Source organism: Sciurus vulgaris (assembly GCF_902686455.1).
Source record: "Sciurus vulgaris genome assembly, chromosome: 5".
NCBI lineage: Eukaryota > Metazoa > Chordata > Mammalia > Rodentia > Sciuridae > Sciurus > Sciurus vulgaris.
Genome location: NC_136465.1, coordinates 29,929,835 through 29,957,001, shown reverse-complemented (window position 1 = coordinate 29,957,001; position 27,167 = coordinate 29,929,835). Strand labels below are relative to the sequence as shown.

Sequence of the window (27,167 nt, the reverse complement as noted above, 5' to 3'; positions counted from 1 at the left end):
ATTTCTATGCTTCTTACATACTGGATTGGATTCTCAAAGTCCCTCTGCTAAATTATTATTTATCATAAGTAAATAAAGTATTTGGAAATATATATGCCTATACATTCTTACTTAAACTATCAGTACATCCTGATCTAATATTTTCACATTTTCTAAATTAGTGTATAAGAACCTCCATGCTGGCACAAAATATGGGATGCTTTTGTTCTTAAAAAGTTTTTATAGGTCTTACAGTTCAAGAACTTAAATCCTTCTAAAGTTCAGAGTTGACTAACTTGTCTAAACCAGTCATTAAAATAATAAATAGGACAAAACCTTACTTTTAAAAATTCTAGATTTTGAATGAAATATAAAAACATATCATGCATCATTAAATATATAAATTCCACCGCATTTAAAAATCTGCATTATGTATTCAACAACTGCTGGAATTTGAAGCTTCTAGAATATTTTCTCAATGATTATAAAATATATAGTTATATAGCTTTTATTAGGTGATTATCTACAGTTGCCAAAGAGATGAAATGCCCAGAAATTTTCTTTGACTACCTTTGTTATCAGCATGAATGATTACACAATTAATGATTCACCATTACTGGAAATAGAAAATATTCAATGGAAGATATATTTTGAAATACATAGTTGTAATTTTTAAATATAAATCTAAAGATCAAATTCATACTTTTATGTGATTTTCAAAATATGTCACATATAAGGGTAAACATTTAATTATGACAAGTAACATATTTCATATGAATTATAAACATTTTATTATGCTCACTTCAGAATGTTTCATTTTTATGTGAACAACTAAAGAATTTTCATGTCCATTTAAACATTTATTACTTCAGGAATTAAACTTTTTGGCCCAGAAATAACACATGTACTTTACTGATGAACTGATAAACATTGCAGTTTACTGAATAATGCAGATTTGGAATGGATTCATGAAGAAAGTATGAACATTGTGTCATCCCACAGGTAACTGATAGTGTCAGTAACCCGGCAACTCCACTCTTTGCAAGTGTACTTTTTAAATTTTTTTAACCTAAATTTTAATTTTGGTTTCAATTTCATGCCATATGAGACACACACACACACACACATACACACGCACACACACAAATTCTACTGTCATTCTTAGGTTTGATAGAGAACATATAGTGAATATGTTTTGCATGGTAAGTGAATAAAAAGGAAAAAAACAGGTGAATGGAGAACATCTTCATAAGTTTTGTATAGTTAAAAAAGCTGACTTTTAAACAGGCAAGGTTATTATGATATGAAATGATTATAATAAAATTTTAAATATAGATAATGGAGAGTCACAATACTGCCTAAACCAAACTTCAGAAGTATATTAAAATCAAGTTCATTTAATATTTCAACTTATATTATTAAATAATGTCATGAATATTAATACTGTTAGAATACAAATGTGGACTTGGTATTCTAAGGATTAAATTCATACTTGTATGTGATTTTTGAACACTGTATTGCTAATTTATAATTTTTAATTAAAAAATCCAATTTGTATCTTCTTGTGAACATTTTATTTATTTTTATTTGTTCTTTTTCATTATATGTGACAGTAGAATCCATTTTGAAATAATCATAAAAGCATGAAATATATCTTGTTCTAATTAAGACCCCAGTACATCTCCTTCACCTTCCCTCTCACCAACCCCAAACTCCCTTTCCTCTATTGATCTTTCTGCCATTTACTCAGCTTTAATTTCTTAATTAATTTTCTGTGAATATACAAGATCATGAGATTCACTGTGGTGTACTGATGGAATGAATCTTGAGAACATTTTAAAAACACTCAAAACATCTCCTATGCTGAATGATTATACAGTAGATATACATATGTATAAATGTATAAACATATAACCTAAAAATAATAATCTGAATTTTTATATGAAAAGAAGACAATATTCTTGTGCCAATTTTCTTCATTTACAATAGGACCTTCATTCTCATCTATGTGTATGTCAGAATTTATCAAAACTTGGCAAGAGGATCAAACTCACAAAGACCATATGAAATTTAGGACTACTTATTTAAGAATAACTCCTCTTTTAATATGTCTCAAAACCAAGAATTCCTTTAGAGAAGCCCATAGTAATAGTAAAGGGCAAGGAAAGAGATTCTGAATCCTCATAATCTCCATGAGCTGCTCCAAAGGCGCTTGGAAACACACATTTTAGTAGGAAGCATTTTTACTAAAATTAGTCACCCTTGCTTCCCAAATTAGACTATCATCACTATGTGCTCTATGGAGAAACATATGGACTATACTTGAGAACAAAGCAAAACCAAGCCAAAATATACCTCCTGATGTTTTGATGTTTCAAAATATCAAAAATGCACTTGCTATTACATTTAAAATGTGCTCATATATTACAAATGATACCAAGCACTATAGTGTGTGTGTGTGTGTGTGTGTGTGTGTGTGTGTGTGTGCTTGTGTGTGTCAGTCAGAGGGGCTTAGAACACTACTGTTAAACTCATAAGATGAAATATTTCCATCAATCATGGATGTGACTGAAATTCAGAATAAAAGCTACTCACTAATTACCAATCTCTTTTCTGAAGAATGTTTCAGAATTCACAGTTTGAGTTTCATTCTTCAGAGGCAGATATCTACTGGCTCCAGAGATGTCTACCAGCTTGTTCCACAGTTAAAAGAAAAAAATGAAGAAGAGGAAAAGCAAAAGTATCTACAAAAATATAAAACAAAGAGCCTGTGCCCTACTAAGGATTTATAATTAAAAACAAACTAAGGAGAAAATAACTTCATGTGATTAATATGATTAGAGTGGAAATGTGAAAAGGGAGGAAAAAAATAAAGTACTGCACATCTTTAACAGCATATGCTTTGGAACAACAATAAGGAAAAATGTGGTCAAACAGTATAAAGATATTCTGGCTTTTTAGTTGACAATTAAATGAAGAGAAAAATCCACATAGTCTTCATTTAAATAACACTAAATTTCCCATTAAGATGATGAAAAAAATAAAGGACAAATCATATTTTTCTAAATTAAATACATTTTGACACGGTATTTTTTAAATAGCTTTTCTTTTTTACTATTGCAACAAGAGATAAGAATACTATTTTCAAATTACTATGCAAAAGTTGCCATGGTAACAATGCAGTTCCTTTTGAAACAAAATTAATTGCCTAAAAATTTTTCAGGTGTAATATAACATACTTTCTCAAAAACTTTTTGCACATCCTTTTATAATTTTATTTTAATATGTGGTACTAGCATACACTTAACTTCTATTTTATTAAATCTTTTTCTTCATATGAAATGACTGTCTTCAAGTTATTGCTATTTTAACACATTAATCTCATTATACAAAATGCTATTTTATATTTTAAGACAGAAGACAATCTGAAAACATGATTAAGAATTCATCTGAAATCAGGATAGGAAAAAAATGCCTTTTCTTCAGTATTTAACTATCTTTATAAATCATATTCTTCTGTTTTAAAACTATCAAATTACTGTCTTATTCACCCTCAGATTTCTGGAATACAAAAATGTCCAAAATATTATTGAAACAATATCACTACATGAGAAGAAAAGCAGAAAAATATCACAGAAAATCAAAATCACAACATAAATATATCTTACTCTTTGTAGTCCTTCATACCAATCATCTTGCTCAAACCAATGTGAAATGTAAGTCATCCAAGCCATAGTATGTGTCTACTTTAATCAAGGCAATTGGAAACTCGGCATCAGAATAATCAGCACCTAAAGTAACAATAATGTGTTTCAACCAAACAAGCTTTACCATAATCTCCCTTGTGGAGAGGCTAATATTGCAAAAAAATTTCAGCCCAAACAGTTCTAATAGTTTACCATAATAATATCTGTGAAAAGAATACTAAGTCAGAAAATATAAGGCTATATTAAAATAAGAAAAAATCAAATAATTTTGTTACATAGTTCCAGAGAATGCCATTCTAAAAAACATCTTAGATTTAGCTTTTGCAAGAAATAAGCAAATGATTTCTAGAACTTAGTTTAAAAAAAAGAAAAGAAAAATCATAAAACAGGAAGCAAAAGATTAGTTCTAATTTCAACCTCAGGAGTTGCACATAAAATTGGATATATAAAGCTTCTACGTTAAAAGGTATACAGGAGAATATTTGGAATATCTATAAGGTTTAGATGCTTCACCCAACACAACAGGTTCCAGGTGATCTTTTCCTGACCACTCTTCAAACCTTTGAAATGTGTAGAGGTCAAAGAAGAAAGTAGGGAGGGTGAAAAGGAGGAAGAGAGGAAGGAATTCAGGCAGGAAAAGAGAAAGAATGAAAAAAAAAGAGGAAGAAAAAATGGGAAGAAGGGAGGGACAGAGGAGAAACATAAAGAAAATGAGAAAGAAAAATTTGAGTGTTTCCCCTTCACATCAAAAAAGCAAGGCCGCTTTTGTTCTGGCATAGAAAGATACACTTGTATGAAATATACTTATCACTGTAGTTAGTTGAAAACAGTCTTATCTGTACTGAATTCCTTATATTCTAGAAGTATTTTCAATATCTGTTTGAAGCCTCAGGTCAAAATGCTTGGGAATTGGCTCTTGCTCTTGGCAGTCTTTTGCTTAATTTCCTTTCATTTTGATTTCTTCCTGGAATATGGACCATATTTTCCCTGTCCTCCTAGTTTTTGCAGAGTCCTTTGTTCCTGCCTATCTGCTCAGTTTGAGTCTTCTGTCTTACCTTATCTTCTGGAATCATCAGTCCTCTTCAATGTCGCCTCTAGTCTCTTGCTCATAGTATTCTGACTTGCAGTTCTTGAACTAAGTTCTGCCACATGTTTTTATTACCTAGATATAAGAGAACCCTGGACCAAACACTCTAAACACCTTGCCATTGCCTCTCTGGTTTCAGATTCTCTCCTAATACAACCTAACCTACTTGTACTCAACCCAAACTCCAAAACTCTAGTTAAAGCTACCTCCTAAACCTAGTTCCCTCAGACTTCCACTTGTTCACATACATATTAACATGCTTAAAACCTAACACCTTTCCAAGGGAGATTTCCCTTTCTACCACCGCCATTCTTTATCTTGCACACCCCATTTCAATGACTGCTATACTCTAAACAGTAACCTGAGATGAAAACATCAAGCTGTCTTTGATTCTTTCATTAATGTCACCTCTCCTTCCTATTACATCTGATCTTGAAGTCTTATCAAGCTACCTTTAAAATATCTTTTTGAAAGGCCTATCTCCATCCATAATACCAGTGCTTTTAATGAAACCTTTCATCATGTTTTATTCAGACTACTGAATGGGTTACTTATTGATTCCCAGCTTTTATTGCCGTTCCCAAACATGTATTGTTCTATACTTTTAGAATCATGCCTTGAGCCTTTGAAATGCTCTTGCCTGGGCTGTACTTCCTTTCCACCCTGTTTTCTGTGAAGAATGTGTTTTTTCCCTCTTTTTCAAGATCCAGCTTAAATATCCTTTCTTGAAGTCTTTTTCAAATCCTCCTAGTCCTCATTTGTCTTACTATCATATTTGTAAGCAATAGATAATGATTATTTGTGTAGCTATAAATGTAAAGAATCATGCTTTATTCATCTTTGCATAAAAGATACCAAATGATGAGTGAATTGACACAATGCTAGGAATGTTTGCCATCCAGTGGTATGTCACATGAATTTAAGGCACATGTTATTAAAACTTGGAAGGGATCCAAAGAAATGTATCCAAATGAAATGGGTTGGTAATTCCATGGTAATTACTCTGCACTTCCTTCTAGGAAGGAAATCATTTAGGAATTTTTTTTAAGGTCAAAATACAAACTTAATTAGTAACCATATTTTGTACTGATGTTAAGCACTAATTGTGCATTTATTATACTAACATAAATCCAGTGAAATCAAAATTAATACCTGTTTATAGGGCACCCAATATTTATTGCTTGATATCTTTCATGAATACTATTCACTATATTTCCAAGAAATAAGAAAAAGAAAAATATCTCACATGATGTTATCCAAGATTAAATGTTAACCTTGCTTTTAAAAAATTATTTCTTTGTTGTACTCGAGGTATTTGAGAGTGGATGGGATCTGATCATTTTAGTGTAATAACTGTAAATAGGTTTCAACTCTCATGCCTCCCTGGGGTGGAGAGCTGAAACCTTTAATTGACCTCAGAGGGGAAGTATGTCATGATTACTTAGCAGTAACTGAGACTAGGAGGAAAGAGTTATGATGGCACTTTTTCCACATCTCTGCATCTCTGTATCTATGTCCTTGCATCTAATTAATTTTTTATTAAAACCATAAATTTAGCTTAATCTGTAATAAAACTTATTACCTATTAAAATTAGTGATGGAAGGAAATGACAAAAATCAAATGCTAAATGCCACCATGTAAAATAAAGATAATGAAATAAAGGATTCTGCAATGTTAAAAACTTACTGCTGGCATTAAATATCCAAACATACAAGTAACATGCATGGTCTGGTTACTGATGCTTATTTTCTTATATCCCTCTTTGCATCTGTACCTTTGCCATAATTTCATAGTGAGTAGATTATGTATTTTTGCTTATTGTCTTTGGTCTTTCCATGTAGGTTATTTTGCCAGAGGATATGTGGGCAGAAGTCAGAAGGCTTCAATTCTAGGGCCTGATTGAAAGGGTGTTTCCATTTATACCTTTGTACTTCTGATATCAAGAAACAACATTCCACAGCTACCCATTGGTCCAAAAATGATGAGAGACTAAACAGCGATTAAAATTTCTAAGTAAAATAACATTTTTGCCTATTCTCTAAGGCTTATTCTGAGCCATTTATACTTTGATTCTACATTTAAATTTTTTCTATCTGGTTTTATCTAATATCTCACATCATGATATTGGCCTAATCCTCTGAAATTTTGATATTTGCAAGTTACCCTTTTTGTCTACTAGTCTACTAAATTCCTCCCTGCCAAGTTCTAACCTATTGCATTATCTACAGTTCATAGACTTAGCTTTGTTTCCTGTAATTTATTAGACAGCAATGATACTTATTTAAAACTTCCTAACAAACTAGGTGAACATATAAAATAAGCATAGGCCATCACCTTTTCAACAAACCAGAGTAGGAGTCTAATCTAAAATACATGACATCATTTTAAACCATTTCTTTCATATTTTTTCTATGTGTTCTGTCTCAAATCATGTTAAATGAGTTGAGGGAGAGGTGGGGAGCTTATGAAAGAGACTCAGGAAGTGTAAATATTCCTTATGCCAAAGATATTACTTGCACAAGTTGATAAAGATCCCAGATCACCTATTAGTCTAATCTTAATATAAAAAGATGTTCCTTTTGAGGAATCAGAAGTAATAGAAGCTAGATGTCAAGAGCAATTTATCACCGCAGTTCTGTGGAGTTCTCTATCTTAACTAGACTCAAAACCCACATAAAAATATCAGAAGGGAAGTCTGAGTTAGAGAGTAGACATATAGTTTATTCAGTGTACTCTGAAGTCAGAATGATTCTGAGTTTTGAAGAATTAGAAAATCATTACTTTATAAGAACTTGGCTTCTGAAGCAGAAGATGTGTGTGTATGAGCACAAAGTCCTCTCACTGAGGACAACTAGAAAAGCTGGAAAAAAGTATGTAAAATCTCAGACCAAGATCTCAGAGACAAGGGAAGGCCAGAGTTAAGTTAGAAACTGTGTATGTGTGTATGTGTGTGTGTGCGTGTGTAGGGACACACACTCACGTGCATGCACGCACATGTATCCTACTTTTCCCCTAGGAGAATTTGCCTATATAAAAGTAGTGAATGAAATCCTGAGAAGCTAAGAATAGCTTCTGGTAATTTCATGGTGCTAGAGGGACAATAATTAGAACTCAGATGCTGCTGAGGAAAAGGTGACCTCAAATGATATCCTCCAGTAAGGACAATCTATACAATAAGAATAAGAAAGAAATGGACATATACCACCCCTCAAAAGAGTGAAATTCAGCTTCAAAGAAATTCATTCAATGACTAGATTATGGTAATCTGTCCTATTTTAGTACCTTCTGAAAGCAAAAGGATATCTCTTTGGAGGAAGATAACATTAAATTATTGGCATTCAACAAAATAATGACCAGGTAGGCAAAAATACAAAAACTAAAAATTATACTTCCACTTATAATGTAAGGAGCCATAAACATCACTCCTATACTACAATAAGAAAAAAAAAAAAGAGAGCAAGAGAGAGAGATCTTAAAAGCAGAATTTTTCTTCAACTAATTGAGTTGAGGTTGCAAAAAAAATCAAGGAATCTAAAGAAAGGTGAGTCCCTCTGAAAAAAGGGCATATTTACCTCTTTACATTTGACAAAGCATGGGGAAAAAAGTGACTGCCATAAAATATGGTAGGGAAAAGCCAGATAGAAATGCAGCTAATTCCTAAAAAACAAGTGTGAGGTAGAATATTAGTTAAGAATAATTGGAAGTTCCAGATACAAACTGAATTTGCATTCACTTGTAAAATCTTTTCCCATAGGCTTCAATTGGGTGCTTAGGAGAAACACTGGGGGAGAATCAGAGATTATCCCCTTCAGGGACCTGGACATACAGAAGACAACCAGATGGTTGATAGGCTTGAAACACTACACATCTCAAATGAAGAAAAATCCTTAAATTGTAGATAACAGAGAAACAAACAACCTCACTCTCAGGGAAAATGAGGAAGGAATGAAAGCAAACCTCTTTGCTTTGGGGGAGGTAATGGAAATCCTCCTGGCTAATCTCAGGAATCAAAGATAATGCTTCTGGGACAAGGGAAAAAGTGAAAGCTGTCAGCCTCTGGAGCTGGGACAGAAAACATCTCAGATCCCCATCCTGCACCAAAACAAAGCACAGGTCTGCCACTGCTCCAGGAAATACAAGACATTTCTCCCAGTCCTTGCCAATCATGAATCCAAAGCTGAGTCTGGCTGCCATGAAAGGGGGTTAAGGTGTGCGAAAAACATACCCAGATCTCCTGAGTACTAGACCCTCTCAATCAGTGAGATAAATTGCAATGTAACCCTGCTTTGGGATACAACTAAATGAACTATTTTGCTAAAAACAAGGTAAAAGCAGATGAACTGATATTAAAGAAAATAATTTTAAAGACAAGGATGTATACTACTAAATGCCATATTTGCACAAAAATCTGACAATAAATAGCATCAGGACATATGGTTTGCATTAAGAGAAAGGGTGTACCATTTTTCAGCTCACCCTTTTTCTGCCACCTGCTAATAATTCACTGCCAATAATGAATTTGCTTGATATTGGTTGCATAAAAACATTATAATTCTGCCTTCAGTTTCTGAAGAATATTTTTACTGAATGTGTAGTTACCTTTTTCTCAGCAGTTTAAAAATATTATCCCATTCTCATTTAAAACTGAATCACCATCTCCTGATATTTTAAATGACAGTCTTAAGCAGAATTTCTAAATTGTTCTAATTTACAAATAAGGAAAAACAAATGACTTGTGTTAGGGCAATTTAACAAATCTAAAATGTCTAGTCATATTATGGTGCACCATAAATTAAACATTCTAGTTTTTAGACTATAAAATGGGGTTTCAAGTTAACTACTATTTAATATAATTGGATTTTTCAAGGAAATCTATTTTAAGTAATTTCTAAATACACTATATTTCTAAGAAATATAATTGGAGTCTCTAACAAAATTCAAAGAAAACAATTTCACATTTTTATGAAAGTGGTTTGATGCAGCAGAGAAATTATAAGTTGCCAAAATATATATTCATTTTTAATTTTTTATGATTACTTTTCTAAAATTCATCTTCCCCTTTGCTAGTTTCATAAAATCAAGAGAAAATTCAAAATGTCCTCTGAGAAACATTTTGTAAAATGCAAACTAATATTAAAGAAAATAACTTGAAGGAATAAGAAAGCATATTACTAAATACTATATTTGCACAAAAATCTGACAACAAATAGCATTAGGACATGTCACTCACATTAAGAGAAAGGGTGTACCATTTCCCAGCTCATCCTTTTTCTGCCACCTGCAACTCTGCCTTAATGTTATCTGCTGGGCTCTAGAAAATATCCTGAATCACAAGGATGAGGGTTACACCCAAAGGGTGGCAGAACTATGAATGAGAAATCTGAATGCCTGAAAACTTCCTACAGCAATCCCCCCTCCATTTTTTTTAAATACAAGAGAGAAATCAATTTCTAATTTTTTAAACCACTATTATTTTGCATTTTCCTGTTATGTTCTACCAAACCTCAGGTAGAATCCTAGAATGAATACTTTCAAATCATTTGTGAAAGTGGAAGTCAATAATGTCAATTAACTATAGCCTTCTTAATTGTCTTTAAATATAATTATCATGTTTTATCACCCCAAGGATATGCTATTACAAACATTATATCATTATTGTCTACAGTAATAGGATAAGTCAGGGTTGGCGTTAACTACTTTGGCTAACCAAATATAGTATTTGCCCCATTAATAATATATATTATTTAGTAAAAAAAAACAATTAATCCATGAGATGTGCTATATCATTTCATTTCATTGTTTCACCAGATAGTGTGCATATATCATTGGTAGGCACTAATGCTAGTTCCTAAAGATACAAAGAAACAAGAAGATAGGCCCAATTAGACACATGGCAAATACTATGCTATCTAATGCATAACTATTCTCAACTGTCTCTTTTCCTGCTTATAGGCATACAAGCCATAGCCTTGTGTCTTGCTCATCTCTATCAAGTACTTTTTCTCTTTCTTTCTTTTCTTCATGGTCTCTCCCTATATCTACTCAGTGACTAGAGCTTAAAAAAAAATTAGGAGAAAGATAAGATATTATCCTGTACCCTAGGGAAGTAGAACTCTTCAGCAATATATTGTAGATGAAGGCATAAAGGAAGCAGGATTTTTATTTTTCATGTATTTTCTCTATCAATTTGTTCAAGGTGAATAGAAGAAAATTCTACATCAGCAGAAGACTGAGGCAGGAGGACTGCAAGTTCAAAGCCAGCCTCAGCAACTTAGTGAGACCCTATCTCCCAATCAAAACTAAAAAGGGTTGGGAATGTGGATCAGTGGTAAAGTGCCCCTGGGTTCAATACCTAGTACTGGGAAAAACCAAACAAAAACAAAACAAAAACAAACACACAAACAAACAAAAAACACCAGAAAGAAAAAAATTGTACATTACTACTACAGCATCATACCAGATAATAAAAAGTCTTAGACAATGACATTAGGACATGGAGTAAAATTTCTATCTACATTGATACAAAATATGCTATGGATTCTTCTGTCTCTCCTCCTCACTTTCTCTATCCTCCCGGCTTTCACACCCTCTCTACCACGCGCCCTTTCTCACTCTCTTTCTTTTCCTCTCATTTTCTCTCTTACCCTGGGAGACACTCTATTTGCTTAATAAATTGCCTTATGTGATTTCTCGTGTTCGGCGTGGTTTCGTGGGAATTTCTCACATTAGTGCCATGACTTGGGATGGGATCTTCCACTGTCTCTTAAGCGAGTGGAACCCCATCTGAGCCCCAGTGCCCCCCCCACACACACAGCCCCACCTTCCATTCTCCCGGATGCTCTGCTCTGCATTCATCACCGGACTTCAAATTGGTGAGTCCTCTAGGCCGGTTCCCCTAGGCCGATTTATACCCTCGAGGCAGCTGAGGGGCGGGGGTACCCCCAGCCACAACTTTTATAGTTATGGCAGGCCCCTATAGTCAGTCTTATCTGCCGGGTGGATCCTGATTTTATGGTGGAGATTCTCTCAGGGTTGAGGCTCACCTCGCGCTTGCGCACTTGCACTCGAAAAACCCTGATATCAGGTCCTCAACTCTTCTTGGCTTTTCCCCGGCACACACCTTGGTGCTTGTGTGACGACACAATCAATGTGCTGCCCCTCATCTCCAGTCCAGTACTCTGGCCTCAGGGCGTCCCAGCCACAGACTTGGCTGTATCAGTCCCCACCATGGAATCTGGGTCTTCCAATCTGGCAGATTCCACCCTGGGAACCTTCGCCTAACCCAGGTACTTAAAGCCATCAAAATCTGTTTGTGTAATGGCACACAGCTTCCTTGAGCGAGCGGGCAGATGGAAAGGGATTTCTTATCTTCAAGTCTCTTCTTTCTTGCTTCTTAGCTCTTCCTGCAGACTCAAGTGCCTCTAGACCCTGCTTCTCCGTCTTCCCCTGCTTCCCCATGTAATATAAGCAGCCCCATTCCCCACAAGTAGTGGGAGATAATTGTTTGACAATTTTCTGCCTCCAAACCTAAATTAATTACTAACCAGGAAAAGGGTTAAAAGGACCTAAGCATCAAGTCTCTGCTAGAACATTTTAGCCCCTTTCAGATTCAGATCTCAGTCAAGGCTTACATTGAAATGTAAATGGAGGAAGGCTCAGTGGGAGACCAGTCTCAAACCCAAGGAAAAAAAAAAGTGTCCATTTTAAATTTCTCCTGGGCTACAACTCAGAATACTTTTCTCCCTTTCACCTTTTCTCTCCTTCTCATTTTCTCATGCTTTAATTAATGACCATTATCATTTTCTTCTAGGACTTTTGTTTTTCTTAAATGCTATATTTTTGAGCTCACAATTTTGATCCTACATACCTAGGTTAATGATTTTTGAGCAGTTCTTTTTATCCAACACTAGAATTATTTTTGAACATCTGTTACACTGCAATGGAGATAAATTACAAGGCCTTTGCTTTTGTGTTAAATATAAGCACGCATAAAAATTAAAATTTTAAAAAAATGGATCCAAATATTTTTAATTCACGTGATTTAAAAAGGTTCAATTTAAATTGGGTAAACTAATAGAAGTAAAATGTCCTTAAAATTAACTCACAAGTCTCTAGGTGGTCAAACTAATAAAATGTTGATGTTTATAAAATGTCTAACATCAATTTTTCTAGGACTTTACTTCAACAGGTGAGAGACGGCAAATAGTGTTTACACTTGTCTGACATCTTGTTTTTTTACACTTGTCTGATATCTTGGGTTTCTACAATAAGATGAGTGAATTAGAGTTGACACGCATGGGATTACTCAAACGTGTTTGTTAGAGACATCCGATTAATTTACAAAGTTATTGCATGGGGTAACATACTTAAACATTATTCTTTGTATATTAAATGTGTTCATATTTTCCAGGTATACAAGCTTTAAAGCAGAAAATTTATCAAGCTCCTATTCTCCAAATTAAACTTGTCTGTAATGGTAAACCTATCATTTAATGTTATATTATAGGACCTGTCATCAATTGGGTATATGTAAAATTTGTTAAATATATTTCTAAAAGTTATTGAGAGCCTAATTTGTTTAAAGGTTAAACATGAAAGCATTTTACCACTTCGCCACACAAAAGGAAACTTATAGCTCTCTGAGCCTTTCTTTAATTCATGTTTTACATATACTGTTAAATTGTGTTACCTAATTTTCATATAGACTCAGGAGTCAATATATGTAAACTCCTTAGAATGACATTTAAGAAGGAGTGTAATGCGCAGTAGCAAAAATGGGACAACAGTGACTGAGATTGGGGTCTCTGACCTCATGGCTGTGGCACGCCTGGGGCCTGGGAGTGCTCCTGTGCAGGGGCACAAGATGCCTAACTGCTGTGGCAGTACATTGATCTCAGGCACACAGCTCTTGGGCAGGAAGGAATTCTTTTGCTAGATAACCACTGTTTCATCAGCTCCCTTCTCTGGTTCCTGCCCACCTTACAGTAACTCTGGAACCTAACATTGCACATATATACAGATTGCTGACATAACTCTTTAGATCTGCATTTCCATCAGAGAACAGAGCTCCATCTGATCTCAGCTTAATCTTCAAAATCTGTGTTTATAATCCTTTATTTTCTAATACTCCTTTGCCCCTCACTGAAAAGCCCCATGTTACCTGAGATAAGGCTCTGCCTCACCCTGCTGCATGTTAGAATGGCTCCAAAGTAAGCCAGACTTTAACTCATTTAAAGTTGTGTTCAAAAGTTTGATGTTTGTTGTAAAGATTACTGTAATCTCATATGGGAACTCGGCCAAAATTCAAGGTAGCTATTGCACAAACTGAATGTTTTACTGTTGGTGAATCCATTTTGTATTTTCCTTGTAAACTCTAATTGTTGCCTGATCAACATTTTGCAGAAGTACTGCTTCAAGAGCTAACACTGTAAATTAACCTGGAATAGTAAGCCATCAGCTATAGGACAGATACTGTAAACACCAATTAGATAAAAAGGGTAAATAACTGTAAAGTCATAGACATTGAAATTAAAGCCCAGTACTCTTGCTTTGTAACTGGTGAGACTGACTTGCTTGATGCTTAAGATCAAAATTAGAGATTGAGATTAAATACAGAGGTCAAGAAAAGTCCATATTTGGGTCTTGCCCTCAAAGTCAGCCTGAACCCAGGGAACAAGAGGTTTGCAACTCTGGGTCACACAACCTTCTGATCAAGGAGATTTATGAGGCCACTAGAAGAAAAGCCACTCAGCACACCTGCTGCAGAGGAGGGTCAATGTAAAAGGGAGACATCCCTGGTGCTTTCAAGGGAAGCCAGCTCATCGAGGAGACCCTGACTAATGGATGGTACTAATGGAGCTAAGAAGCTGCTCTTAAGTTCTCTATGAGTGACCCCTGTGGGAACTCAGCTAACTCTTTTAACAGACAGGAACAGGTCACTTTGACCAACTTGATCTTAAACACCTAGCAAAACAGTTAAAACGAAAATATAGCCATACTTGGGCATTTAAAAGAAATAATACTTAAATGTAACTTAAGATGTACACTTGTGTTAGCCCACTAGAATAAAGACTAAAAGCTACAAAAGAGATTCTTAGGCAAATGTGCCTCATAACTATCAAGAGAAACTGCCAGAGTCAGAAGTTTTAGTCAGTTTAAAGGCTACAGAAACAGGTAGGCTTAATCTATGTTTGCTAGTAACAGAAGTATAGAGATCTCTACTAAATGTTGTGTTTACATTCCTGATAACCTGGACAATGATAAAGATCCCAAATAAAGGCCTTGTCCCTTCCAGACTTTGCTAGGCCTTGTTATGGGAACAACTTCTCAGTTCTTCCACACCCTGGTGAGGAATTATTGACTTCTGTCATCTTTATGATATGCATTGGCATGTTTCATATTCTCCAACATTTATATTGTATCAATCTCATTTCAGTACTCATGTCTTTTTGTTCTTCTCTCATAGACATACCCATCCCCAAATGCCTTTACAACCTTTCTCTTCCCCAACCAGACTTCTACCTTGGACCCCTCAATTGACCCGATTTCTAAAAAGGGAACTCCAAACTGCTTGCCCCACGCTGCCCCCTTTCCAGCTCAAAGAAGCCAGAGTGGTCATCACCCCCCTTTCCCTACAGCAAAGGAGTTCCTAAAATTAGAGGGGTGAATGAAGCCAGAATTGGGGACAGGCAGTTAATGTAGAAATAAGGGATCAGTCAAATCGAGGAAATGAAGTCCATGAAAACCATCTGCCTTTGGAAGTCTAGAAGGAGAATGGACTTTTTACATCTCACCTGCAAAACCAGCCCCAGTCACTTAGGCAGGAAGGGGAGAGAAGTCTTCAGAAAGAACTGGAGAACAAAAGATTTTCTTATAAAAACAGAAAAGGGGGAATATAATACAAAGCTGCTCTTTCCAGTGCAGCCATTTTTACCACCTCCCAACCACTTGTCAATCTGTGAACATCCTAGCTAGCTATTGGCTCATCAGTCAGCTTGCAAGTATCCTTCTCCGATATTGGTCCCTTGTTAGCCTGGTAGAATTCAACTGTTTACTGTAGCTACCCTGCCATCTTTTCTCATTCTTCTGTCTCTCCTCCTCACTTTCTCTATCATCCTGGCTTTCACACTTTCTCTAGCGCGTGCCCTTTCTCTTTCTCTTTCTTTTCCTCTCATTTTCTCTCTCACCCTGCAGGGAGACACTCTGTTTGCTTAATAAATTCCCTTATGTGAAAAAAAAAAAAATTGCTATGACCAAATGGTGATATAATTAATCTAGTGCCCCCAAAAAATAATTTGGAATCTTCAGATATCTGCAGATTCTCTCTTTTGGTAATGAATAGCCTATGTGAACCTCCTCTCATTCAAGAACAAGAATCAGTGTTTTACAGTGGCTGGATAAATAGACTACAGAATGAGATGGCTGAAATAATGATCATGAAGAAAATAAAAGGCAATAGCAGAACAAAAATCCACATGAAAGAGCAATAAAGGGCAGAACTGAAATTGCAAAAACAAAAAATCAATGCAAACATATCAATGATTCAGAGAACAAAATTAAACTCTTCCAAAACACAGTGGGGAAACAGATTTGTTTTGATTAGGGAAAAATTGAAAGAAATGTTATACAAGGGATGAAAACTGAAACAAAATATATTAAAAACATTTTCAGGGAAAGTTAAAGTACAAATAAAATAACTGAAACAAAGCAACAGTCCAAGATATAGCATCAAAATATTACTTGGGTTGAAAAAAAGATGCTAATGAGGTGGGTCAAAACAGATCAACAGTGCTTGTTTTGTTTCAAGCAAAAAGAAAAGATTATATATATAATATACACATATATAAAAGATTATATATATATATAATACACACAATTTACTTATTTGTTTTGCTCATTTTCTGATTACCTGTTGCAAAAATAAAATCTCTGGGAAAATAGGACTTTTATCTGTTTGTTGAGTGCTTCTTCTTCAGTACTTGTCTAGAACATAGTTATAGATCAATAAATATTTGTTGAACAAAACAAGAATTGTTAAAATTATTAAAAATATAAAAAAGTCAAGGAAATATTTTCATATTTACCTATATCTTATCATCCATGTTACACACACACATACACACATATAAGAGCATAAATAAATGTAGGGCAAATTCAGAAGCTAATATTTTATGATCCTTTGAGCAAGTAGAAAAATTTTAAGATGTTATATACTAATGAAGAAAAGTTAGATTCCCATCACCTTCACCACTACACTAAATTAAGAAATAAGTGACATAATAACTACATTAAACTGAAGAAATTCTGTGCTCTCACTATTCTGTAAATAAGTCCATTCTATGTGAGGAAAAAACAGAGAAATTCTCATAAATGTAAGGATTCAGAAGACAATTTACCCTCTTTCTAAAAAATTACTTGAAGAAAAATATTACATTCTTCTGAAAAATTAATCAAAGCAAAGAACTCAAATATAGAAGGTAATTTACTTTTTAAAATATATTAAGTAAAGAAACCTGAGCATGATTTTGAAAATGCAAATGACAAAATAATTTTTGGAAAAGACAGGTAACATAAAATGTTAGTTAAAAAAAAAAAAAAACTAAGTCTCAGATTGTTTTTCAGATAATGGGATTTAGACAAAGAAGAGGAGAAAAAGACAAAAACTTTTCCATTTTCCATTTACAGATGTAACCAAAAGATGCAATTTGCTTCTTGATATTTATGGAGAAACATTAGGGAGAAATTGACTCAAAGACAATTTTTTTTGAAGGAACCATGTCTTTATTTTATCACATTAGGTGGCCGCCTAGTGGCAGAAACGTGCCTCGGTCTGTGGGGAAGAGGGAAGGCAAAGCGGCCCCACAGGATCGGTAGGACTTAGACGCTTAGGATGTGCTTCAGGAAGGCCTCACAGTTGATGCAGCCATTACTGTCCTCATGTCCTGCCAGAACAGTCTCCACCTCCTCCTCAGTCATCTTCTCTCCCAGGGTGGTGAGGACATGTCTGAGCTCTGCACCCATGACCTTGCCATTCCCCTCCTTGTCAAACACCCGAAGGCCCTCCAAGTAGTCCTCATAAGTGCCTTGGTCCCGGTTCTTGGCCACCGCCTGGAGCATGGGCAGGAACGTCTCAAAGTCCACTCGCCTGGTCTTCAGCTCATCACCCTTGGGGTTCCCCAGGACCTTGAGCACCTCGGCGTTGGTCGGGTTCTGACCCAGGGCCCTCATTACATCCCCACACTGGCTGTACAGGATCTTGCCGTCGCCTACTCCGTCGAACAGCTCAAAGGCCTCCTTGAACTCCTCCAGCTGGTCCTTGTTAAACTCGATCACCACTTTGGAGGGATCCACAGGGGGCTCCTGGGTTTTCACAGGCGCCTGGGGAACAGTAGGCTCAGCTTTGCTCTTGGCTGGAGGGACCCCTGCTGCTGGTTTGGCAGCAGGCTCAGAGACAGAGGGCCCTGCTGGTTTCTTCATGGGAACTTCCTTCTTGGGAGGCATGATGTCCGGTCACCAAAGGACAGAGTGCCTGTGGGGTCTGGGTAAGGGCGAGGACCGAACGCAGAGTGGCTCCCGGACCTGAAGGGTTAATTCCCTCAAAGACATTTTTATAACTTAAAATCATTAAATAATATGCAAATCATGAAACAATTTTTAATTATTTAAAAATTTACTATAAGCAATGCTGATATGAAAATTTATATCAAATATCAATATACAAGGAATGAAAAGTCAATGATTTGACAAACTATGCAGTTAAACGACATGTTAATTTTGTATCTGTATTTTAAAATTCACATATATCCACATACAAAAACATGCTTCTTTAAAAATTAAATATAAGGTAAATAGTTGACTGTTTCTGAATGGTAAGATTTAGGTAAACATGGAAATATAATATTCCTTTAACCTAATTTATATATTTTATATTTTAATAATTACTTTTTTCATTTATCAAACAAATATCTATAGACCCATAACTGTTCCAGACAGGCACTGAAGAAGCACTCAACAAAATGATGATGTCATGTCCTCCCAGAGATTTTATTTTTACACCTGGTAATCAGGAAATGAACAAAACAAATAATGATATATGTTATAAGAATTTTTAATGGATAGAAAAATGGTGCTGGAAAAGGATAAACAGTTCTGGAAAAAGAGCTCACAGAGCAATCTTTTAAAAGATAGTCTGGGAATGCCTCACTGAAATTAAACGAACATTTGAGGTAGATAAGAGCAAAAAAATAAAAGAAAAGTGATGGGAAATCTTGTGAAATGGAGGAAGTAATAAAAGCAAAGACTCTTGAGACATGTTTCCCAGGTTTAAGAAATAGTAAGTAAAATCAATACAAGTGCCTAAAAAGTGTATTAAAAAGACCAGAGATAAACTAAGTTGCAGAGATTCAAGAAAGTTTTGTTAAACTCACCTTTACACTCTTCTGAATTTTGAAAATTTTCTGTAACAGAAATATATTACCTTTTTTATTAAAAAATAAGTAAAATCTTCAAACATCTTGTTTAAAAGTGTTTAAAATTTGAATATACTGTATACTAAGAGTTAACACAAAATATTTTTGTAATTGTATAACCAATATTTGGTTATTGTTTGGTAAAAAATTGGAAAAACTTTTTTCAGGAAATTAGAAGAACTTTTATTCCCCCCTCACATCAGCCATTGGCTCACTTGAAATCTTCCTGTTTCTAGTATTAGTAATTCTACATAATCACTATTCTGATTGTGATAGGTAGAGTCACAGGTTATTAAGCATAAAAAGGATTTTTTAAATCTCTAAATCAGTTCATTTAAATATGTTTTTCAGGTATTTTACAACATAATAACTTAGAAACTTGCTACAAATGCAGATTTGTAGAGCAGATCCTAAATCTAATAAATCAGAATCTTGGCGTGGCACTTGTCAACATTACCCCCAGATGATTTACAGGCACAGTAAAGCTGGAGAATTATTGACCTAGTTAAACAACAACAAAGATAATTTAGCAGAAAAATTACTTATAGTATCATCTATTAAAGATTAATCTCTTAAATTTACGTTATTCCTGAGGTTATCTTTTTTTCAGTCTTAGCAGGGCAATATTATCTAAGCATTCCCAGTATATGTCAAATCATGTTCTTAAAAGCTTAGATGATAAAATAGGTCACAACAAGTACAGCATTAACCTACATTAAAATCCTGGATTAGGTAGCATGTAGGAAAGAACAAGGTGACAATTTCAGCTAGGGCTCACAAAATGACCACTTATGCCTGTATACATTCCAATTTGGTCACCAAAACCCAGGAGACATATGTTAAACCAAATACGTACTGAGTATCAAAAAAGCAAGATCCCAATTCAAAGAGGTGGAAAAGTGAATTTAGTAATCTTTGCCATACATCTACATAAGTTTAGTTTTATATATTCCTACATTTTAACAATCAAAATTAAAAGTATGTGCATTTGAACTATGGAATTAGATTTGCCCAGGTCCTTAGAGGATTACAGACTCTTTGAGCTGTAATGTGGAAATGATTTTTGATTTGACTGAAGAAGTAATCCTCTTTTACTTAACCAGGCTCATTCATAATACCTTCAGTGTGACTATACTGAGAAAATCAGTCAAAGAAAACTAGAGGAGAGGGAAATCATATATTTTCATTCATAAACTAAGAAAGCTAGAAGCAAATATGCTCTTGAGAAAATACTTTGAAAGTAAATAAGTAAATATTTGTCATTAAAACATATAGGATTATTTCTTTAAAAGGGTGTAACAAAAAGTGTATAGGCTTATTTTATAAATAGAATCATTTTTCATGAAGGAAGACTCAAGAGCTATGCCATAAATTGTTCTGAAAACCTAAGGAACCCTGCATGCCCTTCTAATCGATCCTGATTGTGAACAGGGTTAGGTACATGAATTTTTAAAGCAGAGTAAACATTTGAAGGTATCTGTGAACATCTATACTCATATTTGGCAGAAAGTCACTTATGCTGACATTTTCATATTCTAAGCAAAGGGTGTTAAATCTCATTTCCCAAATCATTTTGGAAAAACCAGAAAAGGAAATCAAATGGGAGCCTGGAAGCTCAAAAATGAATAGAAAGAGCTTACCTAAAATAACTAAACTCAGAAAGTTCTTTAATATACGTATCCAATATACTGACAGGGAGGCCTAAAATAGGTCCTAAAATTTGCTAATTAAAGGACTGTATCCCCTAGTGTGGGGGCTATGGGTAGATTAGATAGGTAGTTAATCTAATTGATAATTTGTCAAAAATTGGTTTTGGCCAACATAAATTTCTCCTTAATCATGAGTTAATGTGATTAATTACAAAGGTAAAGTATTATGTCTAAAATGTTACTATGATATATAAACCCTAATGTAATATATCCACTGTTTCATTTTTAGCAAGGAGTTGATTTATTTAGTAGTTTAGGGTATACCCAAGTAAATCTTCAAAAGTGGAATGATACATGGACATTAAGAGCTTGACCACCACCTCTAATGGTTACTACACCTTTGATCAGTACTTCTCAAACTGTATTCTGCATAAGAATCACGTGAGGATTATTAAAACAGACTGCTGAGCCCTTCCTCAGAAGGGGTCTGTAGGGGTTTGGCCTGATATGCATGTCTAACAAGCTGCCAGGAGATGCTGATGCTGCTGGTGTAAGGTAATGTTGAGTAGCAGAGCTAAAGATGGCATCTAGGCCAAAGTGGGAGAAAGCCTAGAAAATAAATGTACCCAAACTTAAAACTTTACCTAAAGGTATCCACAATCTAGGCTTCAGATATACTTCTTAAAGCATCTTAATCCCAATATTCTTAACATCTAATTGTAGTTGTGATGGCTACGTACACCGCAGAATGCATTGGGATAAAGAATTTCTAAAGTAACCAGATCTCAAATTACAAGACTTTGCAGCAAAACTTAAATTGCCTTAATGAGCAAATCAATAAATTAAATTATATAAATTTTGGCAAGGTGATTTTAACTAATATTTTAAGTAAACATTATAATGATGAGACAAAACACATGTATGTTACTTATTACATACAATTATTATTTAAACAATACAAAAGTGATTTAACTTTAATTATTAAATTTTTCAGATTAGTCACTTAAAAGAATCACAATGTATCTTAAACGATGTTGGTGATCTACTTTAACTCTTGAAAAGGGCAGCACCATGCTAAATGTCAGAGCCTGAGGTTCTAGTTCAACTTTTCTATTCCTAATTTTGAGAAACATGATCTTTTTGTGTTTGGTGTCCACATTAATTGGTCTCTAAGGGTCTTTCCAGTTTAAGTTCTGAAATGGCTCCTTCAAACCTGCAGTTATATTTACCTTTAAGAAAAATGCTTCATGGCTCTTTTCGTTAAAAGTCATTCAAAATGTATCTTTAAAAAATTAACTATTAGCTGTTTTCTATTAAGCAACTATTCAGCTTTCAAGACTCCATGTGGAGCTGTCTGCATTAGGAAATGAAGGTTATTTTATAGCACATTAAACTTGAGTGCTCTAAGTAATGAGGATTATTTTCTATTTCCCAAGTTGAAAGAAAAGTTTTTTGTATGAGTGACATGAAATTGAACTTATTACACATAATTATAAATGAAATACCTGGTCACGATTTAAAGTTTTGACTTTGGAAAAAGAAAACAACACACCTAAGCATAAAGCAAAATATTTAAAGAACTCCATTGTGAGTATTTGAATCTAAAGGAAGTACTGAATGTTATAACATTCTAACCAACAATGGGAATTTATTCAGTGTATCTTTTGCCAGGACTTTCTTAAACATGACAATTATCAAAAATCGTCATAATAGAAAATAACACCAATGAATTATATCATATATTATTTTACTATAGAATATTTGTATTTCTGTTTCTATGCTATATTTCATAAATTAAAATGAAGAATTCCAGAGTGCAGAATCCCAGAACATCAGGAGATAATTAGCCTATAAAACTGTACTTTGTAAATATATCTAAAGTAAGAAGACATTTATCATTATACAAAAAAAATTATTCCACTTAAGTAACTGGTAATATGACATCTAGAAAGAAAAATGCCAGATGTGGTTCCAAGTTCAGGTTGTTTTTTGTTTTGTTCTGCAAAGTCTAGCCTATTTGAAATGTTTTAAGTTCTTTTAAATACATTTGTCTATTCACTAAAATCAGGTGAAAACCTCTAAACTCTACCTTTTTTCGTGACAGCCCATATTTTGCCATGTGAACTTTTACATCTTTTTAGCCAATCATCGTAGGATTTTTTCTTTCCATATATATTTTTCTTTCAATATATAAAGGCATAGGTCAAACTTGGTCATTTTATACTAGTTCCCTACCAATTTTTGTGACCAAAATTAGAAGTCCTTAAGTAAACTCAAATAAGCAAAAAGTTTTCCTCCAGATTTTGTTTCTCTACAGAGTAGATTCTTTGGGGAATTTCTAAAATTCTTTTTAGGTTTCCATATCTTATTTCTTGCTCACAACTCTCCAAGGGATAGTCCCTTTCACAGTGAGAGAATCATCACCATATTATTATCATAGAATAAAGCATGGTCTTACATGTTGAAAAATGCTAACCAATCTTATTTCAATATGTTTCTATTACAAAAGAAGGAGCCTGAGTTAATAAGAAATTCTTCCTAATCTCTTAACATGATTTCTATGAACTGAAATACTCTCAATATTATCTCTGTTCCTGAAGACACACTTAGTTATATGACTTTAATAGTTTGATCTGTTAAATTGGACATATATACAAAATATAAAAAAGAAATAACTCAAAAGTTGTAGAATACATTAATGCTTGCATATAATTTGTATCAAAACCATGAAAGACTGGTTAAACTGGTTATCCAGTAATCTGACAAAACAGTTACTGTTCTTGCATATCTTTCAAATAAATTCTGGACTATAGGAAAACACGAATCTTCCAAATTTTTGGAAATTTCATTTTAGTCTTCATTACAATGCTTAGGAAGATTCATATTGGGGAATTTCTACATATTTTATTAATTGTGACAACCTAATCATTCATGAAGTTGGACTTCTACTATCTCTCAGGGCAAAACAAACATACATGCAAACATAAATAGTTCTTACTCTTTTTTCAATAACTTAAACACTGTCATGGGCCCCTTTTTGCTCAGGGTAAGGGTTATAAGGTAGAATCTACAGAAAACAGCAACAACAAAAATATTCTAGTCCTAGGAGCACAGAAATTTTAAAACTTGCTTTTCTAAGCAAATTAATGTGGGGCTTTCTAATATATGACATTATTATGTGACTAGAGGATAACTTAAAAATTTTAATACAGCAATACTTCGGTATCAAAATAAAAAGAATAAAGAATTTTAAATCTTTCAACTATAGATATTTAATATTTTATTCAGAGAAGGCCTCAATTCATTAAACAGTTCTATTAATATCGACATAGGCGAAAGATCAACACAAATAAAAAAATTTCAATCCATCTTTTTACATAATGTAAGTTCATGGAGCTCATTTAAGAAATCTATGATTTTTCTTTCCATGCATGCCCTTTGAAATAGGTCATGGCTTTATTCCAATTTAGAAAACTTCTCTGGAACTCCTAATTCATGACATAAAGCTATCATTTGTAAAATTAATCTCTAAATAATCCACTAAAGCATGGTTTCCCAAATTTGATTGGATTTTTCAAAATCATGTAATTATTACATTGAATTTTAGATCATAAAACAGGAAAGATTGTCATTCAGCTTGTTTCAGACTTCTGCTTTCAAATGGATAAGGTATAACTATACCCATCTCCTTGCACATTTAGGCCAGTGAGGCAAAATTTCAAAGGATGTAGGAGAATGCTTTTTCCCTATAGGTTATAATCAGCAACATCCCAGCATCAACTTCCTTCATGCAGGGTAATAAGACAATTCATAAATCTAAAAATGCACAGAATGTTTAAACCTCTGTTGAGTTCAATTTTATACTCATAAATTCATTTATATCTATTTTCTGATTACTACACAAAAATACTATTAGAGTGCGAAAAATAGCAATTATACTCTCAAGTTATTGAGTTTTAAATTATCTCTATTTTGTGCCTATTAAATAATGAACTTTTTTTTTTTTTTTTTTTTGGATAGTTTTCTTGGAAGGATATTTCTGAAAGATCTAGGAATGTAGTATTTCTCGTCCAAAACAAGTCTGATTTATTTCTAATACATGATCAAACTTTTCACTAAATTTCACTACAATCATTTTCAATTAGTACAGTATAAAAGATTCACTCAAAATTTTGTTCCTTTTAATATTTGCACGCAAAATCTGAGTGTTCGGAGAATGGAACAAGAACGACTGTATTTTTTATGATTTATTTAATACATAAGATACTGTCTTTTTTTCTGGAACACATTCCCTTATTAATAGAAGCTTTCTTGGTACAATGCTCATATTAAAACTATCTTCAAAGGGATAAGTAATCTGTGCAGGAGTGTCTGGCTGGCACACGGGTGAGAATAACAATCTAGGCTCTGAAACATATATATGCTTAACAACGTTAAAAGAAATGTCCCCCGAAATGGGCATAGTTTACATTCCAGTGATAGTTCACATATATAAATGTTGGTTTCTAGTGAGCCTTGTAACAATCAGTTGTGTGACTCCGAAACTCAGGGGATTAGCCCATTAGGCACCGTCGTGTGCAAAGCCCGTAGGACGCACGGAACCCCAGCCTGCGACCGCAGGGCCGTCAAAGGCGTCCCCACACGACGCCACAGCAATTCAAGAATCACCCCCTTCAGCCCTGCGCTAGCCCAGGTCTCACACCCAAAGGCCTCACCGGCTCCTTACCTGCAGGAGGAGGTGGCTGCAGCTGCGGACAGCGGAAGGTGCTGAAGCAGGCGGCGGGAGTGCGAGCGCCGCCCGCGCCTGGTCCCGCCCCGCCCTCCCTGCCTCTGGCTAGGAGCTCCCGGGGGCGGGGCGGCCCGGCACGCGAGTTCCGAGGGGCGGGGAGGTGGCCTCCGCACACCCCACTGTGGCGCCGGGTTGGAGAGGGCCGCTCTCCAGGGCCCGCCCCGGAGATCCACGTGACAACCCTGCAGGTCGCTGATTGGAGCTTCTGGGAGAGAGAGGCGGAAGCGACTCCTGATCTCTGGAGACTTGGCTGAGGGTGAGGCGGTTACCTGGCAACGCCTCGGCTGTGCGGAAGACGTGGTTCCCTGGCATCAGGACTAGGCTTCAGACCGAGGGTCTTCAGTGACGTTAAAAGTGGATGAAAACTATGAATCACCAGCGATCTCACTACCTAATATTCCATACCGAGTCTGTATTTTCTAGGAAAATTCTACTATACAATGGACAAATCATCCTTTCTCCTTTCTGGGGATCCTGGAGGAGGCAGTTGAGCCTCCTTCGGAGGCGAGGCTGAACTCGTATTGAACCATCACTGCCTGGAATGCGAGTGCAGGATGCTGTCCCTCGGGGGCTTCTTATTGTCTGTCCTACTGGGCTCAAGGAGGTCTGTGGGGAACCTCTGTGGATGAGATCGTTTCTGTTATTCAGGGTGTTTGTAGTTAATATCTGTTCACAGCGTGCAAGACTGACATTTCCCCTGTGCAATGTGGTTGAATGGAAATACTTGATACTGTCATTGATGCTGGATTCTTTATATCTGAAATCTCACTACCAACCGACTTTATCTAACACAGCAGAGAAAATAGGCGTTCATACACAGGGAATACAGTGTACTTAATAACATTTATCTAGTTTTAATTGTATGCCAGGTTTTATGTAATTTTAAATTAATGGTCTTCCTTAACCAAGGAAATGTCCTGGACATGATCCTACCTTCCTCTGCAGTCTGTGGAGGATTTTTCTCATTTTTTCCCAAGTGTATTCTCTGTGGAGACTATTCCCTGTACCAGCACTTATCCTCGTTTGTACATTAAAATTTACTTAAAAGTTGACTGCACACAAACAATAAACTTGTTAAAACGTACCATCAGCACTTATAATTCTGTGCCCAGCATTTCAACAGTCTAAGAAATAACAAGACTTCAATAAATGTTTGATGGGTGAATAAGTAAATATATCAGCACAAAGTCTACCAGAGAAAGTTCAAGGACAAGTATAATCCAATGTGTTAAATTCTAAAATAGTATAATATGAAAAAAAAGTACTATGAGATAAGCAGGTGAGGGAGGGAGGAATAAATTTTTCCTCCTTGGATATTCAGGGAAACTTTCATTCACAGTGGTATCTGAACAGTGATATAATAAATAAATAGGATTTCACTTGATAGAAAAGGAAAAAGAACACACTATGCAGCAAGAACAGCCTTGCCAAAAGCACAAAGAGGGGAAATACATAAGTGATTTGATTGATTCTGACTTGATTTCTGT

The 27,167-nt window shown here is 34.9% G+C and overlaps 2 protein-coding genes across 8 annotated transcripts in view; both read right to left on the bottom strand.

Moving 5' to 3' along the window:
• The window catches only part of WDR17 (WD repeat domain 17), a 95,644-nt gene extending 69,889 nt beyond the window's left edge, over positions 1–25,755 (bottom strand). For 4 of the 6 annotated variants that reach the window (XR_013763960.1, XR_013763961.1, XM_079141029.1 and 1 more), the window contains exons 1-4: positions 25,618–25,693; positions 19,201–19,230; positions 15,568–15,624; positions 3,648–3,770 (exon numbers count right to left, since the gene is read on the bottom strand). Coding sequence is in view for 2 of the 6 variants with exons in the window: in XM_079141029.1 (XP_078997155.1) it covers positions 3,648–3,713 (66 nt within the window). In the remaining 4 variants the exon portion in view is untranslated. Of the gene's footprint in view, positions 1–3,647; positions 3,771–15,567; positions 15,625–19,200; positions 19,231–25,617 lie in introns of all 6 variants that reach the window. The other 2 variants (XM_079141031.1, XM_079141032.1) reach the window with 2 other exon arrangements.
• Positions 17,511–25,673, bottom strand: LOC306661806 (myosin light chain 6B-like). Of its 2 annotated transcripts, none has more exons than XM_079141046.1 (3): positions 25,618–25,673; positions 19,201–19,230; positions 17,511–18,352 (listed from the first exon to the last, which is right to left on the bottom strand). In XM_079141046.1, the coding sequence occupies exon 3, from the start codon at positions 18,272–18,274 to the stop codon at positions 17,651–17,653; it is 624 nt and encodes a 207-aa protein (XP_078997172.1). In that variant the 5' UTR covers positions 18,275–18,352; positions 19,201–19,230; positions 25,618–25,673; the 3' UTR covers positions 17,511–17,650. The 2 variants fall into 2 exon arrangements, with proteins under 2 accessions (XP_078997172.1, XP_078997171.1); XM_079141045.1 differs by having other exon boundaries at positions 17,512–18,368; positions 25,618–25,664.
• Positions 25,756–27,167: the final 1,412 nt, after the last annotated feature.